The sequence below is a fragment of the Sinohyriopsis cumingii genome, chromosome 4 (assembly GCF_028554795.1).
Source record: "Sinohyriopsis cumingii isolate HCF-2022 chromosome 4, ASM2855479v2, whole genome shotgun sequence".
NCBI classification, from domain to species: domain Eukaryota; kingdom Metazoa; phylum Mollusca; class Bivalvia; order Unionida; family Unionidae; genus Sinohyriopsis; species Sinohyriopsis cumingii.
Window position 1 is genome coordinate 41,391,526 of NC_142964.1, and position 20,165 is coordinate 41,411,690.

A 20,165-nucleotide genomic window follows, 5' to 3' on the forward strand; every position below is an offset into this window, starting at 1 on the left:
TTATTGGACAGTCTTTTGATGAGGTCACGTTCGCTCTTAGGATTGATCAATCAACATATATTGATCATAGTGATTCTCTTTTTACCTCATTCTCTTTATTAAAATAAGAGTGACAAGCGACAAGCACATATTGTCGAGGAAGAACGAGATTTTTAGATCTTTTTGTTTCAGAGGGTTATTAGCTAACTTGAAGCCACAACAGTTCCAGTCAGTTATTTAAACCTTTAAAACGAACTTGTACCAAGTAACCTACAGTAATCTAGTTTGTTGTAACAGTATGCTTATGCTTTCTTTGGGATCTATCTACAGTGCTCATAATATCAATGATACATAGTTGCAATAGCCAGTCGACACTATATGTTAAATTTGTCGGTATTGAGGCACACATGCTGCTGCGTATTTAATGCTTTCTTGTTGTTCTTGTTTCAAAAACATATTATTATGTTCTAAAAATGGATTATTAATTATAAAATATAAAAATGTCCAAATGGTCATTCCCCCCACTCTATCTCTGGATTATCGTAGCAAAATATGGGCAAAAATCCATGAAAATACCAGCGTTGGGGATTTTTGCTTGTGTGATACGACGATGTCTCTGGACGCATGAATGATAGTAAAGTTTAGTCAAACCTTCCAAAGGGAAGAGAGAGAGAGAGAGAGAGAATTGTATAGATTTTAGAAATGTTAATTAATGCAGAATGACTTAGATGAACTGTAAATATATTAAATTATTTTAATTACCTCATGTTGGTTTGTCATTTTGCTTAGTTTATATTCCACGCTAATTTTCATACGCTAGTATGTGAATGCCTGACAGTTCAGGTTCAGTGTACAAGAGGCTAACCGTGTTTGTAGTGCACTACTTTCTTCATAAAAACCATATTTCATGTTTACATCATGAGTGTGTCTCTTATTGATTTAATAAATGTGAATAAAAAAAGAAACTCACAAAGAAAACAATCAGCTTATCAATTTGCATATGTGATTGTGAACAACAAATAAAGGCATAGAACTACATTTTGTAGCGTACACACTTGCAGGGATGTGAGGAGTTCATTCACTCGGTCAGTACACAGTTGCCCGGAGCATATCCTAACTCCATTCAAAGGGCAAATATGTGTATTTTGTGATATAATTAAAATATATGTATAGTATGTACCCTCTACAAGCCTTGTTTCCTTTTAATGAAAAATTTATACATCTCGTGGTTTATCATTGGTACAACCTCTCTCTCTCTCTCTCTCTCTCTATATATATATATATATATAATGTTACTCAGATGCACTCCAGTAAATCTGAAAATTTCAAATGAATCTAAATATGTGCATATTTTTACACCAGTTTTCAGTATCAGTAACATAAATGGATGGGTCATCGGGTAGGAGTTTATTCACAGCAGTTAGATAGCGTTTTATTTCAACCATGCATCAATCGGACGTACGTGAGAACTAAATCCCAAAACGATGGATACAATATCAAAAAGACTGCCCTACTAAAATGTTTGGAAAGTTTATTACGAATTAAAATGAGACGACTCTTTAATTGGACCAAGGAACTTCATACAAACAAGGAACAAACATATCGAGAAGAGTGTTAAAGAAAATAGCAAAATCAAAGTACTTGGAAAATATTGCCGCGGAGATGTTAGAGACAACTGGTCTGCGTTTATGTGTGTGACTTGGATTTTTAATGTAGCTTTAACAATGTTTCAGTCATATTGCTATGATGTCTGCAGTTTATAGTGATGTCTAGCACTGGGGCATCATGCCGCAGACATGTAGCATGATGTTCCACCCAGTCACATTATCCTGACACCAGGCCAACCAGTCCTAACACTAACCTCTTAATGCTGAGCTCCAAGCGAGGCAGCTGTAAGTACCATTTTTATAAGTCTTTGGTATGACTTGGCTGGGGATCAAACCCATGACCTCTCGCATCCAAGGCAGACGCTCTAACCACTAGGCCACCAGTCATACATTTGTAAAGTAAATAATAAAAGACAAAAAAGTAACATCCATCATATTATATAACAACAACCAAATAACAGACTTACATTACTTGGAGAAGAAAAAAACATGGGACAAATGATCTCACAACAATTGTATACAGAAATCACAGTATCCTAAGGGAAGACAACAATAAACATCCAATTTTTTGGCCCGTACTTTTGAGAAACAAAATGCAAGACATAACAGAACAGTTTCAACCCAAGGAAATTCTATTTCAAATGGCACTAAGAACATTGCTCGAACGCCAAACTAATGGAAAAGACTGAGAAGTGAAAAAACAAAAGCAACTTTAATGAATTGACAGGGGAGTGACTTTGACTATTAATGTTTCTTTATTCTGTAATCTGTTCCTTAATTTCATTGTCTTGCTTTTTTGCAATGCTTAGCTTTAATATTTTAAAGTGGGAGGGTTACTGCCATGTGTATTTATATGCAAGGACATCTTTTGGGGGGGGGGTTTGTAAAATTGCTGTAGCCTAAACATGAAAATTAACAAGCCAGTCAAGCTTTGTCCCCCCCACCCCCGAAGAAAATTGAAATGACGTCCCTGTTTATATGTATTAAAAAAAACGTTTTATTAATTTGTTTTTTTCTCAGTAAAGTGTTGGTCAGTATAGCTGTAGCTCCTCCTTAAAAAATTTGTAATAATTCATTTATTATAAATCGTTATAGAAAGGCAGTGCATTTGTGTTTTCTGCATGCGGATCCACACTAACATGTAATTATTATGTGTGTGTGTGTGTACAAAGCTTTTGATCTTATGTAAGGACTAGTTACTGCAAATCTGTCTTGTTAAAAATATTGTTTTTTGACGTCATTGTTGTGATTTAATTGATCAGAAGTTATCATGATCTCATTTTCAGACAAATAAAGGGCCCTAAAATTCATATATATTCATTGGTAGATATTATCATCAAATATCACCATATTTTAGCTTCTAAAAATTCTTTTTGTATTTATACATTTATTTCCATGATTTTTTCAACTTTCCAATCATATATTTTATATTAAATGATTATGAACATAAAGTTAACTGATTATGAATATCCAAAAATGCAATATAGTGTTTTCCAATTAACAGTATCTAGTCTATATTACTATACTCTTGTTCTCTGAAAGAAACGTACGGTCAAATGATGATGAATTTCAAATGGACAAGATAACACAACCAATTCTTAAATACAAATACATAGCCTGTATAATGTCCGACTAAATTATGAAACTAGGAAGTCAAAACATTTTCAGGTGTGAGACCTTCCAGAAATGCCCTTCTTGTGCATAAATAGGAAACTCATTCACAACAAGAATTTATACACACTCTCGTTAAAATAGAAATGCACCTACAGATCTACACATTGTCCTTAAAAATTTGTACAGTTTTAAAAAATGTCAGTAGCTTTCCTTTGAATGTGGTCAAACATACACAATAAGTTCTTTGTAATTCAATCTGATGTTGATAAGGAGCAAAAAAATCATCACAGTTTTGATTTACTTCTGAAATGACTGAAGCTCTCCTTCGTAAGAGGTGAGTACGTTTGGTTTACATCATCCCTGAAGAATAACGGATCCGTAACAACATCTGGATCATATCCCTCATTTACAAGATCCACTTTACGTTGTTTGAATGTCTGGGTTAATGTGTGGTCTTTTGGAAAACGTAAGAACACGGGCTGTGCATAGATAGGCAAATTTTTCACACAGTGGTTAAATATCATTTTCAGGATATCATCTGATATGGGCATTCCATCAACAAGATGCACTGCTGCCATTCCAGCTCGGCCATCAGTCCCTGTATCATGAAAAATACAAGGTTGACATACTTTGATTGGTGTATAGTTCCTACTGACATTTTCTTTAAATATATACTGCAAGCTAAAATTTAAGGTCTCCATCACTCACTTTATCATTTTGTGTGAGACTACGTCTTCAGCTGGACATATAAAGTGATATATTGATAAGTAAATACTGACATATTGATAAGTAAATACTGATATATTGATAAGTATATACAGATATATTGATAAGTATATACAGATATATTGATAAATAAATACTGATATATTGATAAGTAAATATTGATATATTGATAAGTATATACGGATATGTTGATAAGTAAATACAGATATATTGATAAGTATATACGGATATATTGATAAGTAAATATGGATATATTGATAAGTATATACGGATATATTGATAAGTAAATACTGATATATTGATAAGTATATACTGATATATTGATAAGTAAATACTGATATATTGATAAGTATATACTGATATATTGATAAGTAAATACTGATATATTGATAAGTAAATACTGATATATTGATAAGTATATACGGATATATTGATAAGTAAATACTGATATATTGATAAGTATATACTGATATATTGATAAGTAAATACTGATATATTGATAAGTATATACTGATATATTGATAAGTAAATACTGATATATTGATAAGTAAATACTGATATATTGATAAGTATATACTGACATATTGATAAGTAATACTGATATATTGATAAGTAAATACTGATATTAAATGTCAAAGCTTTCTTTAGTTCGTTCTGGACCACTGACCTCAATTGCAAATAAAGAATGAATACCTCTCTCTATCTCTGTCTCAAAAAAACTTATAAATACCTGGTATTTCGACTCCATACACATTTGCATCATGTATAAAATCCAAACCAGTCATGACATCTGCTACTTCATATGTGGAGACATTTTCTCCTTTCCATCTGCCCGAGAATAAAAATCAAGTGTTGTAAAATTTCTCAAATATTTTGTGATATGGTTATGACTCTTGCTGATACATCCTGCCTTCAGATTAATCATTTAATTTTAATAAAGCATATTGCACTTACTTGATAACTATCAATTTTGCCAGATAACCATCAAAGAAAATCTGCAAGATAAATATCAGAGAAAACATGCCAAATAACCATCAAAGAAAATTTGCAAGATAAATATCAGAGAAAACATGCCAGATAACCATCAAAGAAAATTTGCAAGATAAATATCAGAGAAAACATGTCAGATAACTATCAAAGAAAACTTGCAAGGTAAATATCAAAGAAAACATGCCAGATAACCATCAAAGAAAACATGCAAGATAAATATCAGAGAAAAACTGTAATAACGGCAAGCTTCTAAACAATATAACAATGAAGTTGGTCTAGTATATTGTGTTGTTACAACCGTATAGTCTCAAGAGCAAAGAAACCTGTATCATTCATGATACAAATCAAAGATGCAAAAAGAAAGCAGGGACTGGTGTCTACAATTTTTCTGAATAATCTAAAAACCAAAGACATTTCCTAAAATTATTTCCTTATCTTAAATGTTATGACAGATACATGCATGTAAAGTAAATGCAGATAAATGTATATTTGCACTTGCACGAATGAGAATTTATGCACAATGTCAGACTGTGGAATCAGTGAGAAGGGGAAGAGAGTGAAAACTTGGACACAATGTTGGACACTGCAGAATCAGCAAAAAGGGTAGAGAGCACATACCTACCAATGAATTTGTCTTATACAGTCCTATCCACTTATATCGACATCACTTATGTCAACCAACCACCTATTTCAACAAAAAAGTAAAGTCCCGGTCCCTTGATCTAGTATTACTACCAAAATTGTCATGCTTATGTCGACATCGAGATAAAAAATAAATGTACATGTCGACAGAAGCCCTTGGTCCCAGCTTGAACAAATCCTTTGTTTTCTAATCATTTATGTCAACAAGGTGCCAGTTCCGACCCATACTTTGTTCAACAATTAGTTGATCTTGCCGCCAGGCTTGAATGTCGCAGTCGGATAAAAAACAGGCTTTTGTTTGGTCCAATAAAGTTGGCCTCTTGCTGCGACTTAAATAAAACAATGAAATCTGATCGATTCTTGCATTTTCTAAAGTGATTGGTGATTAAAACAAGTTTATTGTGCTGTGACAGTTTCATTTTTAACTTTATTTAGCATGTGTCAGTGTATACAAATATTATGCCTTCATTAATCATATCAGCCGCATATCTCCTGTTCACTTTTATGTACTTTTCACAATGACTTCTGTATATAAATGCATGTACTGTTTAAACCAACTTGTTGACAGGTTTTCATTTCCCTGTGAATAGCCCCATCCCCTTGGTAGCCTCAATAAGATGGGAACAGACTGACCAAAATCTAGGCCAATTTAAGTACATGTACTTGAAGCATGAAAATAACAACTATGCAACCATGTGCTAATGCTGACTTTGAATATCGACACTGAATATCGCAGTGAATGTTTTTCGTATCAGGATGTGACTGATGCAATATTTTATTGTGGATTTTATTGCACAAAGGTAACCAAAATGTAATTTGCCAATATAAAAGTGTATTTCACACTGGTTTTGTCTTCATGTACTCAAAACTTCCATTGTTTGTTTTCTCATTAAAGTGTAATGGCTACTCAATGATGACAGGTCACCCCTTACTGATGAATTTAACTTGTATCTTTTTTTCAGACCCCCCCAAACACTAATCTTAACATCCGCCTATGTCGACAATATTTCCTCGGGCCAGAGGATGCCGACATAAATGGGTAGGACTGTATGTAGTGTTTTAAAAGAAACACTAATACCATTTCATTCTTGTGTGTCTCATATAATTTAAAGAAAAAGATAATAAAGTCATCCTGTTATGTTATGCTATGTATATTAGTATGCATTGATGATATATATATATAATTGCAGTGTCCTATCACCACTGCATCTATTGACATCCACAAAACTAAGTTAGTGCAAGTTGGCCTATTGGAGAACAGAGAATGAAAAAGGTTAAAAAAAGTTTAAAACAAGTTTGACCTTGCTGTGCCTAAACCCTGACATGACCTCACTCAGGATTACTAAAGGTCAACAAAAACCCTGCTAATGAAACTGCAAAAGTCATTTCAGTCCTCCAAAACCTATTTCAGCTATCTATGTTAAATGAACATGCTTACAAAATATGCTTCCTTGAGTCAAATGGCTTCATTGTAATAATGCATAGTTTGGACTGACACAGTGCAAGTCCTAAGTGAATAAAACTAAAACTAAATGAACACAAAACCCCAATATAAATGCAAAAATACTAAGCAGATCATTGTCGTATGCACAGAAATATACATAGCAAAATTCAATTTGCCAAAAGCAAGCGATTTCTACACAAGGGTGGTAATAAGGTTTCAAAGGCAAAAAAAAACAACAAAAAAATGTGCAGAAGACTAATAAAATTGAAAACATTTCTAAATAACTTCAAATATTAAGCAATAAATGTGCAAATCAGCCAGACAGGGATGAACAGACAGGGGCACGTAATCACATGGAAAAGTCTAAGCATAAACAAATGCTTGAGTCAAAGGAGATTCAAATTAATACTGTGTAAAAGAGTGATTTTTATGATGCTAAACTGATGAGATTGCATGGAATTAGGAACAAACCTGAATGTGTCTCCCAGTCTATCTTTGAAATATGCAAAATAATCATGATCTATTCGCAAAAGATCTCCATAACAAAAGAAGATATCACCATCCTTAAACACATTCCTTATTATCTTTTTCTCATTCATCTCTTTGCTCCCTTTATAGAATCCTGCCTCGAGAATTTGTGGGGGAATTGTTGTCACCAAAAGACCCGTTTCTCCTGGTGAAAAATTAAGAAAAAAGGCATGAATGCAAAGAACGAGGGGCATTTAATATGTTAGCCTTCATGAATTCTGTGCATATCATGTTAAAAAGAGGCACGAAAACCATTACAAGCGTGCTGCCAACTATCATAAATTACGAAGCTATTCAAAGAATGAAAGTCTGATGCAAAGTTAAACAGTGTTCCAAATGCAAAACATCTTTTCCTGTTGTGTCAGTTACAGTCTTATGGAATCATGTTTGTTCAATAAATATGGCCAACAATAAAATAAATCATTTCTGCTTTTCTTTTCATGTGAAACATAACATGGAAAGTGTATTAGCATAACAGGTTTTCAAATAATAAGTAAGAGACAGTATAGACATGAATCTATTCGTCATAAAAATCTAGGTCTACAAATCCTACAAATCGTAAGCACTACTCATTTTGTTTATTTAAAAAAACCCTGATGTTATGGTGTAGATGCCAAGCTTTAAGATTATTTCACTTGAAAACATATTATTAACTATTTTAACTCTACCTGGCTTGACAAGTGTACAGTGTCCATCTTTATCTCGAATTGGCTCATCCCTAATGGGGTCAAACTTCACAATGTATTTCTTCACTGGATCAAACAGATCCTGAAAAAGAAAAGCATGATACCATTCTTAATGCTTTTCAGGAAAGCCTTGAAAATTTCTAAAAAGATACGATGTGTTCTTTTTTACTGTACAGAAAGTAGAAATCAGAACCTTCTTTTCCTTACAAGTAATTTCCTTTATCTTGGGATCGTGAGCCCAAACGCTGAAGCTGAAACATAAATTGGAGTAAAACTAACGTCTCTGTTTTATAATTTGCTTTCAAAAAGACCTACATTTTCCAGTTTTGGTTAAAATTCCTGAGTTGGATTCATAGTTCTCGATGTAATATACTCTCCGACTGGAATAACGTGCCACTGAATTACTATTTTCAAAACCTTACCAACAATTCTGTTAAAATATGCTGAAAATGCATCAGTCTGAATGTTATAACTTGCTTGAGCTCGTCACTGTTGACCTTTTATATTTCCTTTGAGTCGAGTATGCATATATATATATATATATATATATATATATATATATATATATATATATATATACACACATTACCTTCAAAACACTCAAAGGTCCAATCACTACTACAACTAGGGGTAAAAATGAAACAGCTTACTTGAACTTCTTTTTATATACAGTTTTAAATACAAATTAGATTGGAGTTAAAACAAATGTCAAATGTTTGATATCCTAAAGGTAGATGTATGTGTTAATATGAAGATCTTACAATAAAAGGAGACAATCTTCCACAGGACCCAACCCTGTTGGCAACATTCATGATTGTAGTTGTACCCTCGGTAGCACCAAAAAATTCACAGATGTTTGGAACCTTGAACCTTGACTGGAATCTTTCCCAAATATCCTGTCTCAAGCCATTCCCTACCATCACACGGACACAATGCTTTCCATCTTCTGGACTCTAATGGTTGACACCAAACATAATAAAAATGGAAAAGTCAAGAGTCAATAGTGAGAGGAGGATGAGAGATTGTTACTGAGGTCATTTTAAAATATCTGCAGCCATTTGAATAATACATTCGCCAATCAATCAATTCTATCCTAAGCTTAATATTTTAACAATATTTTTTTAACATTTCTGAATTTCCTCAATCAAATACTTTTGAAACATACTGAAACACCCGTATTTACATATCTAAAATTACGCTTATCTGTGTCAACATGTAGATACAATGGATGGCATCATTTCAGACAAAATATCTGAACAAGAAATAAGTCCATGTGGGTACTCAGGCCTTCTTTACATTGTACACTATCTGAAGCAAAATCTTTTGCAGTTTGATAGAGATGGCAGGTATAAGAGGTTTCATTAAAATTATAACAGATGAATCAGGCCAAACATGGGATCAGCTTGCAAAGGTACTAAGTATCCAGGCTAGAGGGAGACTGGTTTAACAAAGTTTTGCTTTACAAATCCATATAACCATTTTGATTTTTGTGAATGGATGCCAATTCTGCTGATTCTGCTGTTTGGAGTACCAGAATTATTCAATTATGGCTGTCTGATGATTTTCAAATTATACTTCATGCACTTTTTGCTTCCAAAAGTATGGTAGTGTTTAATAAAATCTATATACTGTAATTGACATCTGAGTCATAAAGGTGTTTGAAAAAAGTATACTTTTGAAGTTATCCTATTAATATATGCTGAGTGTGTGTAATTGTGATTTGAGTTTTTAATGGCGCTTTAAAAACTTTTTAGTCATATCGCAATGGTGTCTGCAGTGTCACAGTTTACAGTGATGTCTAGCACTGGGGCATCATGATGCAGACATGTAGCATAATGTCCTACCCAATCACATTCTGACACCATGCAGACCAGTCCTAACACTAACCTCTTAATGCTGAGTGATTAGCAAGGCAGCTTTAAGTACCATACAGATAAGTCTTTGTTATGACTTGACCGGGATTTGAACCCGCGACCTCCCACATCTGAGGTGGACACTCTAACCATTAGGCCACCAGAGCAATACTATTATACACTGACAATGCCAATAATAAGTAATATTTTCGTTGACATTTTCAGGTCCCCTATTTTCCAATAGATTGAAAAATATGTATCACAAGGGTGAAAAGAAATGAAAACAAAATGTACAGTGGTGTCTGCTTTTCTAAAGGATGTGCATCATTTATAAATAATTCATAAGGTTTCTGTCTTGTTTAGATGATAGATAGATAGATAGATAGATAGATAGATAGATAGATTAGATAGATAGATAGACAGATAGATAGATAGATACATAGATTACATAGATAAGTACATGGTTCCCATGCTTTTCTAAAGATAAATTTCCAGGTCATTTCCAGGGTTTTTCCAGGATGAAATTAATTTTTTAAAGGTTCACCTTTGACTAAATGAAATTAAAGAACATTTTAGATTGTAAAACATGCATTTTCTAAATCAAAAGATGCTTCTCTTTCAAGACTCTCCAAAACATCAAAGTCAGAAAAGATGATTGTGTACAAAACCACAAAATGTATCACACAAAACAAGTTTGATTATATTCCTATAAATTGGCATGTAAAGTCATTTCAGTGTACAGAATAAAAATTCTAACATTATTTTGCTGACCTGCATATATATATATATATATATATATATATATATATATATATATATATATATATATATGTGTGTGTGTGTGTGTGTGTGTGTGTGTGTGTGTGTGTATGTGTGTCTTATATAAAAGTAAACATTTCCTATTACAGTATATATAAAAAAACAATAAATGCAAATAATTAAAATCTTGTCTTGCAACGAAAAGATGATCTAGTTAAAAATCCATCATTTAAAAAACATTTTCATACTGGCTGATTTAAATTTTGACAAAAGACCTTCAAAATTATATACTGTTATATAAGCAAGGACTGAATTTTCTGTAAAATCAACTTGTCATCTTGTACTTCGTTAAACCAGTCCCCATGCCTGTATTGATAAAGGGGGTTGTATTGTGTTTTAATATATAATACAAGGGACAACAATGTCTCATTTCAGCTTTGAGATTCAACAATTTGGACATCAAAGTTGGCTTAAAACGAGTAGTAATCTGTTTTTTAATCCGGGTTTCCTCAGAATATTCCCACCCCATTTTTCATATTTGGACATGGTTGTGGTGTGGGGTCATTGCAATTGCATATGAATTTGCTGCCACTGTGGTAGTCGCTTAACAGTGGGCCTAGTAAATTAAAACTTGCATTATATCGACTCATACCTGTATGAAATCAATAGGAAAATGATTTATTTTCTCAGAAATGGCAAGTATTATAAATGTTATATCTTTAATCCACTGAGAGACTAGACATAACTACAGCATAGATGAAACCTGACCCTGTACTCGCCATTTGTATTACTAGTCACACGACTTCACAAATCTCAAACGACGACATCGGAAGTCCAATAGTCACGTGATATCAACAACAAACTCCTTTTTAATGTTGTACAGAAATTCAATTATATTAAATGAAAGTCAGATACTTTTTGTAAAAACCAGCAATCTGGCCAGTCTGATTTATCAAGCAGAGATCACATGTCAACATGGTAGTCATGTGATACAACAAAACTCCAAAAGTTGTTTTCAGAATATATAAATATGGAGAATTTTGTGTTCTTTCATTTTTGCAGTTTTATTACAACCAGCACACGACTTTCATTTAATATTTTTTTTATTTTTTCTCTACAACATTTGAAAATGTGGGTTGTTAGATTTGTGTGCTCATGTGACTAGCAATGCAAATCGCGAGTACCAGGTAACGTTTCATCAATGCCATAGTTTTATCTTGTCTTTCAGCAGATTAAAGACATAACGATTTTAATACTAACGATTTCTGAGAAAATAAGTAATTTTCATATCAATTTCATGCATGTATCACTCGATCTAACAATGTTTAAGTTTTCTTGGGCATCTGGTATGCAGCTACGCTTTGCCATGACCATGCTGGCCTCTTGTGATGCTAGACTGGTTTTCATACCTTATATATAATGAAAGATATGGATATCAAGCTGAGTTTGAAAATAAAAGTCTACAAGACGAATCTAATCCACAGAGTATTTGGATTCACTCAGCAAATAATTGTTTTTTGCAAGCACCCAAATGATCCATACTGCACCCTCTGAATATTCTGGTTAGAACTTAAGATAAATTTAACTAACAATCAGTTTAGATATGACTCAATTATGTGATTGTTTTGGGCATCAAATGGTGGCAGAAAATTCCTGGGTTTTTTCTGACTTTCATTAATATTTGCAAAATTCAAGGACTTTTCACAGTCTGGAAATTTTGTATTATTTCTCCCGACTTTTTTCCTATTTCCTTGTAGCATGGGAACCCTGTAGATAGATAGATAGATAGATAGATAGACAGACAGATAGACAGAGACAGACAGACAGCTAGATAGATATTTATGTGTATGTGTATATTTATTTAAATAAATTTACCCCAGGAACTGCAAGCAACTGCTTTTCCAAAGTATGTGCTCCATTCACAAATAATCCATAATGTTTCTCACTTATTTTATTGACAGAGAGATAGACAGATAGATAGATAGATATAATTATATATATATATATATATATATATGTGTGTGTGTGTATGTGTGCATCTATTTGGACAACTTTACCTCTGGAACTGCAAGCAGATACCGACAAAGCTCTCCAATGTACTGAGCTATTGTGACATTGTTCATCCTGCAGTCTTCCCAGAAATGTCGGGCTGAAAATTTTCTGCGTAGTACTAAGGTAGCACCTATATATAACAGGAAAAGTATCAACATTACCTACTTGTGAAACAGAAATAAAAGAAAATTTAGTTTCAGCAAACGTAACACATTAGATTTTCATTTTCTCTTGTAATGTTCTACCTTTTACATAGATTGGCAAGTTTCCATCCGTTCCAGAAAATATGTTCAAATCTAGTTTTCTGCTGCAATAAATAAATAAAACTATGGATTTCTTAAACATATGTCAATAATAACAAAGTCACAGTATTTGAAATGCTCATTCGATTCTAATGTTACATCTTTAATACAGGGTAAAAAAAATGCAAATCTGTAATCAATAAATTCACACTAATTAAGGTTTCTTTCATATTAAGATTATTTACTCTTTATTTTGATCGCGTTGCTTGGAAATGTATGAAAGACAGGCATATTTCTTTTGCATTCTTTCACATCTTATGAATATACATAACACGGCATGTATAATAAATAAATTAGTGCAGAGAGAAAGGAATCAGGATCGCAAACTAAAGAAAACCTGTTCCAATGGTTCCCATCAACCCAATTCCCCCACCAGCACTGTGATATAGAGGCAAAGGAGTGTACACAATGTCTTTGTCTGTACACTTAACAAAGAGTAGGAAAGCAGAAAACCCAATTGCCTTGGCTTGGGTGACGATGCAAGGCTTTGGAAGTCCTGAGAAAAAAATATGAAATGTGAGAAAATAAAACCATTTAAACAATTTTAAACTATTGTGTGAATAAATCCAATCCACAGATATTTAAGCCTACACGACTGGTCAATTTTCCAATAGTTATGTCATGTAGATTTGAAGATACCAAAATCTACGTTATGTACTCGCTTATCAGACGAGTCCAATGTCAAACAACAAAGATCCTCATCTGTCACAGCACCTGCAGACCAGGGTCTATGTTGTTTGTTCTACTGATTACTCCTAAGAAACTGCACAGACCTAGATCTGCCATCACATTATGTGATGGTAGATCTGGGTCTGTGCCATTTGAAGATGGGCTTGTCTTATAAGCAAGTATGTTTGGTAATCTCAAAGGTTCTTCAATTAATGAGGTGTTCATTTTTCACAAATCATTTGTACAAATATGCTGTTAGTGTTAATAACAATTACACATGTATATATAATGTACCCATGAAACAGGTTTGTTCTGTAACAATTACCCATTTTGGTGAAAACTTGTCATTCTTTTGTTTTCAATCTAAAGTTTATCTATGATATTTCTGTAATTACTAAGATCTGAATTAGAGTAAAATTGACTGACTGTGTGTATGATTAGGATTTTTAAGGTAGCTTTGACAATTTTTCAGTAAAATTGACTGTATGTGTGTATAATTAGGATTTTTAATGTAGCTTTTTAAATTTTTCAGTAAAACTGACTGTATGTGTGTATGATTAGGATTTTTAATGTAGCTTTGACCATTTTTCAGTAAAACTGACTGTATGTGTGTATACATGTAATTAGGATTTTTAATGTAGCTTTGACAATTTTTCAGTATAACTGACTGTATGTGTGTATGATTAGGATTTTTAATGTAGCTTTGACCATTTTTCAGTAAAACTGACTGTATGTGTGTATAATTAGGATTTTTAATGTAGCTTTGACAATTTTTCAGTATAACTGACTGTATGTGTGTATGATTAGGATTTTTAATGTAGCTTTGACCATTTTTCAGTAAAACTGACTGTATGTGTGTATGATTAGGATTTTTAATGTAGCTTGAACAATTTTTCAGTAAAAATTGACTGTAAAGCACAGTAATATTTTAATAATTTTAATGATTGTACCTGTAGTTCCTGAAGTGAAAATGTAACAAGATGGCATTAAAGGATGAACACCTGCTCTAACAGCTTTACACACACCAGCAGGAACTGCCTGTTGCATAAGTTCATCAAATCTGGTGTAGCGTTGGCCCAGCAAGTGTGATGTTCCTTGGACAAAGACTGGAACATCTTCCAGTTCTGATCTGATTTCTTCAGCTGCTTGCAGTAAATCATCACCTGTTAAAAAATACTCAATCTGACAATGAGCTAGAATGATACATATGGACTCAGGTCACAATTATTACTTCTGGCTCAGTATCCACGAATGTAGTCCTAGTCTATTTATAGAGTATTTTTTTTGTCTCTCATTTTAGTGATAATACAAAAGTTAGGCATTCCTGGTAATGATTTAAAGGTAATTGTTTATTCTTTAGAATATGAGCATTATGATATGGTTGTCCCTGTGTATTTTAGTGACAGGGAGTAACAAGGCATTGATGCTGATCCAGAACTTCAATCCATGACCCACTGCATGTTGCTTTGTTTATGATCCAGCCTCTCAAAAATGCCAGATAACCTATGACAAGAACTTCATCATGAGTTCACTGATTTATTAGGATTTGGACACTGTGGAAAGTTCATTACTAAGAAACAAATGTAGAGACTAAAGTTAGGATTTGGTCAAAGTGAAAAGTTAAGTACATGTACTAAGAAATAAACATAGCGACTAAAATTATTGTGATCCGAGTGCTGTCCTTGTCATATCTATATAAATTTAAACTGGTATCCCGAGTTTATTATTAAAGCTATACATGTGAATTTTGATATATTGTGTTATATAGAATTTAGAAATAGAAACATGCAATTAAAAATGACAAAATTTAAAATATAACAAATTCAGGTGATTTAAATACTATTTTAAAATTTATACAAACAGATGCACATATAGAGTCTGTGTAGTCAATTGTTACTATAATCAGCATGTACGTATTCTCACACCTTATAAAAGTTGCAATGTTGGATATTTTTGAACTTCTGTCAGAAAAAATATTTTTTCAAAGTCAGGATAAGTCCTTTATTCAAAAGACATCTTTCTAGTTGATATTGTGTCTTTAGGTCATCTATACTATTTATTATGGGTCCAAGCAGTTAATTTATGTCTTTATGATGAGGTAATTATAATGAGTAACTCATACCTGCTTGCATGGCTTTCAGTACTGGTAACTGTATATATATATATATATATATATATATATATATATATATATATATATATATAATTATGTGGTACTTAATGAAAGGATGGAGATGAAAACTCTGAAGCAGGCACTATTCAGGTTGTCTACTAAGCCATTTCAAACTCTGGAGCAGGCCCTACTCAGGTTGTCTACTAAGCCATTTCAAACTCTAGAGAAGGCCCTACTCAGGTTGTCTACTAAGCCATTTCAAACTCTAGAGAAGGCCCTACTCAGGTTGTCTACTAAGCCATTTCAAACTCTAGAGAAGGCCCTACTCAGGTTGTCTACTAAGCCATTTCAAATTCTGGAGTAGGTCCTACTCAGGTTGTCTACTAAGCCATTTCAAGCTCTAGAGAAGGCCCTACTCAGGTTGTCTACTAAGCCATTTCAAATTCTGGAGGCGGTCCTACTCAGGTTGTTTACTAAGCCATTTCAAATTCTGGAGTAGGTCCTACTCAGGTTGTCTACTAAACCATTTCAAACTCAGGAGTAGGTCCTACCCAGGTTGTCTACTAAACCATTTCAAACACTGGAGTAGGCCCTACCCAGGTTGTTTACTAAGACATTTCAAATTCTGGAGTAGGTCCTACTCAGATTGTTTACTAAGCCATTTCAAATTCTGGAGTAGGCACTACCCAGATTGTCTACTATGCCATTTCAAACTCTAGAGAAGGCCCTACTCAGGTTGTCTACTAAGCCATTTCAAATTCTGGAGTAGGTCCTACCCAGGTTGTCTACTAAGCCATTTCAAACTCTTGAGAAGGCCCTATTCAGGTTGTCTACTAAGCTATTTCAAACTCTAGAGAAGGCCCTACTCAGGTTGTTTACTAAGCCATTTCAAATTCTGGAGTAGGTCCTACTCAGGCTGTCTACTAAACCATTTCAAGCTCTAGAGAAGGCCCTACTCAGGTTGTCTACTAAGCCATTTCAAATTCTGGAGTAGGTCCTACTCAGGTTGTTTACTAAGCCATTTCAAATTCTGGAGTAGGTCCTACCCAGGTTGTCTACTAAACCATTTCAAACTCAGGAGTAGGTCCTACCCAGGATGTCTACTAAACCATTTCAAACTCTGGAGTAGGCCCTACCCAGGTTGTTTACTAAGACATTTCAAATTCTGGAGTAGGTCCTACTCAGGTTGTTTACTAAGCCATTTCAAATTCTGGAGTAGGCCCTACCCAGGTTGTCTACTAAGCCATTTCAAACTCTAGAGAAGGCCCTACTCAGGTTGTCTACTAAGCCATTTCAAATTCTGGAGTAGGTCCTACCCAGGTTGTCTACTAAGCCATTTCAAATTCTGGAGTAGGTCCTACCCAGGTTGTCTACTAAGCCATTTCAAACTCTAGAGAAGGCCCTACTCAGGTTGTCTACTAAGCCATTTCAAACTCTAGAGAAGGCCCTACTCAGGTTGTATACTAAGCCATTTCAAACTCTAGAGAAGGCCCTACTCAGGTTGTCTACTAAGCCATTTCAAATTCTGGAGTAGGTCCTACTCAGGATGTTTATTAAGCCATTTCAAATTCTGGAGTAGGCACTACCCAGGTTGTCTACTAAGCCATTTCAAATTCTGGAGTAGGTCCTACTCAGGTTGTTTATTAAGCCATTTCAAACTCTGGAGTAGGTCCTACTCAGGTTGTCTACTAAGCCATTTCAAACTCTAGAGAAGGCCCTACTCAGGATGTCTACTAAGCCATTTCAACTCTAGAGAAGACCCTACTCAGGTTGTCTACTAAGCCATTTCAAACTCTAGAGAAGGCCCTACTCAGGTTGTCTACTAAGCGATTTCAAACTCTAAAGAAGGCTCTACTCAGGTTGTCTATTAAGCCATTTCAAATTCTGGAGTAGGTCCTACTCAGGTTGTTTATTAAGCTATTTCAAATTTTGGAGTAGGTCCTACTCAGGTTGTTTATTAAGCTATTTCAAATTCTGGAGTAGGTCCTACTCAGGTTGTTTATTAAACCATTTCAAACTCTGGAGTAGGTCCTACTCAGGTTGTCTACTAAGCCATTTCAAACTCTAGAGAAGGCCCTACTCAGGTTGTCTACTAAGCCATTTCAAACTCTAGAGAAGGCCCTACCCAGGTTGTCTACTAAGCCATTTCAAACTCTAGAGAAGGCTCTACTCAGGTTGTCTACTAAGCCATTTCAAACTGCCAGAGAATGAAAAATGTCATAAAAAATACAGGTCAAAGTGATAAAATATACTTTCCCCAAGTCTATGTACTTTGGACGTAAGAAAACTGCAAAATGAAATTAAGCCTAATGCAAAATGCATTCCTTTACATTGTTCTTATTAAATCTGACATTGATTGACTAAGTGCAGCATTGTTGCACAAGCTGGTATCCCATTCAAATGAACCATTTTACTTTATGCATTAATAATTACTAATAATAATATTAACTGAAACTATAACATTACACCAGAAATATTTAAAAACAGATTACTTGAAATAACTTTGTGGAACTGATCTTAATATAGTTACATGAGCAAATATCGATATATTGTAGAATGTTTGGGATCGGAAGTTCACACTCAATACGTAGGATCTCATTCGATGTATAGTGATCTGTTAGGCACATATTTGGCTTTATGCACTTAAAATATACCAAAATGGTAATTTCCTTCATGAATTTGCCTTGAATAGTGTGGTATTGTAGCATCAGCTGATATTACTTTCCAATGAACCATTCTACTTAATAACCGCTAAATGACACTCTTAAAAATATACTAGAAATGTTCAAATGCATCGCTGAATGTTTAGTTTCCAGATATAGGGTCTATTGTTACCTATAGTTGATCTGCAAGGCACACGACTGCCTGTATTCACCTAAAACAGTCAGAATGTTATTTCAATCATAAATTAGATTACTTGTAGTAACATCTTTTGATTTAGTACATTGTTACTTAAATTCCATGTAAACTTGAATGTACTAAATCAGAGGTGGGCAAACTTTCCAGTGCAAGTGCCGCATACACAAATTTACACCTTGTCGCAGGCTGCATAGTTCATTAAGTAAAATAATTTATATTTGAAAAGCAAAAACAAAAGGGTTTTCTAAATAACATCTAATTAATTTTCAGTTGTTAATATGGTGTTAATATTTGAAAACTTAAACTTAAACGAAGTACATTGATTTGATAAACAGAGTAACATAAACAGAGTCAGTGCGAATGATGACTTGTTCCTAGGCCGTATGAAAACCCTTGGTGGCCACAGTTTGCCCACCCCTGTACTAAATGTTTCACCAATCATCAAACTTCACCATCCCCATAATGCTGTAAAATTTATGATAGCTAGTGTACTGTATTAGTTATTTAGCCTCTAAATTGCTAAACACAATCTGGAAAAGATATTTCTCAAAATTATTTCACATATTTGTGGCATGAACAGTTGTTTTTGTATATGTCCATTGCTTCACATTTCTGAGTGTCAAAAATTACAGTATTGTCACATTTTTTTCTTCTTCTGTGCATGTACCTGTAAGGTCATTCTGAAATCTCCATACATGTGTCTAGCACATTCTAACTTCATTTATCTACATTTGACTTATCTCTTAGTTCAGCAAAACATGCTATATTGTTTCAGGTTGAGCCTGGTATCTGGAACATGGTGGACATTAGAAAAGTTAGACAAGTGGAACAAGGTGGACAAGTTAGTTTGAAAGCTCTCAGTAGTCAGATGGTCATACCAAGATCTCATTCAGACATGTCCAATATTCATGCAATAAGTTATTAAGATTAGTTCATCCTACCACACTGATATTATAGTACCTCAAAGACCTGACTTCAGTCTTCATGAAAGAGATCAACACTACTGCTCAGTATGGTAGAACCTTCCTGGAGCTGTATTTCCAATTAAATTGTCACCTTTTGTGTTTATTGAAATTGAAACACAATGCATTTATGCTATAAAACATGGGATATGTGAGTGCACTTTGACTATTGTTTATACTAACACTTGGATGTACACTTGGATGGTACTGACACAATAAATGGATCATAGCATTTGTAATTTTTTCTTTAGTGTGTACACCTATATGCATTTGAACAAGCTTATGAAAATCTGCTACAAAAATGACTGTGAGCTATCATGCTTCACTATCCCTGCAAAAAATGTTATAAGCTGCTCTGACCCAAGCTACCACTTGTTTTA

At 33.8% G+C, this 20,165-nt stretch overlaps 1 protein-coding gene across 1 annotated transcript in view; it reads right to left on the reverse strand.

The window, feature by feature from the left end:
- Positions 1-1,371: 1,371 nt before the first annotated feature.
- LOC149801041 (long-chain fatty acid transport protein 2-like) overlaps positions 1,372-20,165 on the reverse strand; it is a 39,052-nt gene continuing 20,258 nt past the window's right edge. The window contains exons 4-11 of the mRNA XM_089955084.1: positions 14,802-15,014; positions 13,520-13,678; positions 12,886-13,010; positions 8,978-9,169; positions 8,199-8,298; positions 7,474-7,675; positions 4,657-4,754; positions 1,372-3,798 (exon numbers count right to left, since the gene is read on the reverse strand). Coding sequence (XP_089811210.1) covers positions 3,485-3,798; positions 4,657-4,754; positions 7,474-7,675; positions 8,199-8,298; positions 8,978-9,169; positions 12,886-13,010; positions 13,520-13,678; positions 14,802-15,014 — 1,403 coding nt within the window. The 3' untranslated portion in view covers positions 1,372-3,484. The remainder of the gene's footprint in view (positions 3,799-4,656; positions 4,755-7,473; positions 7,676-8,198; positions 8,299-8,977; positions 9,170-12,885; positions 13,011-13,519; positions 13,679-14,801; positions 15,015-20,165) is intronic.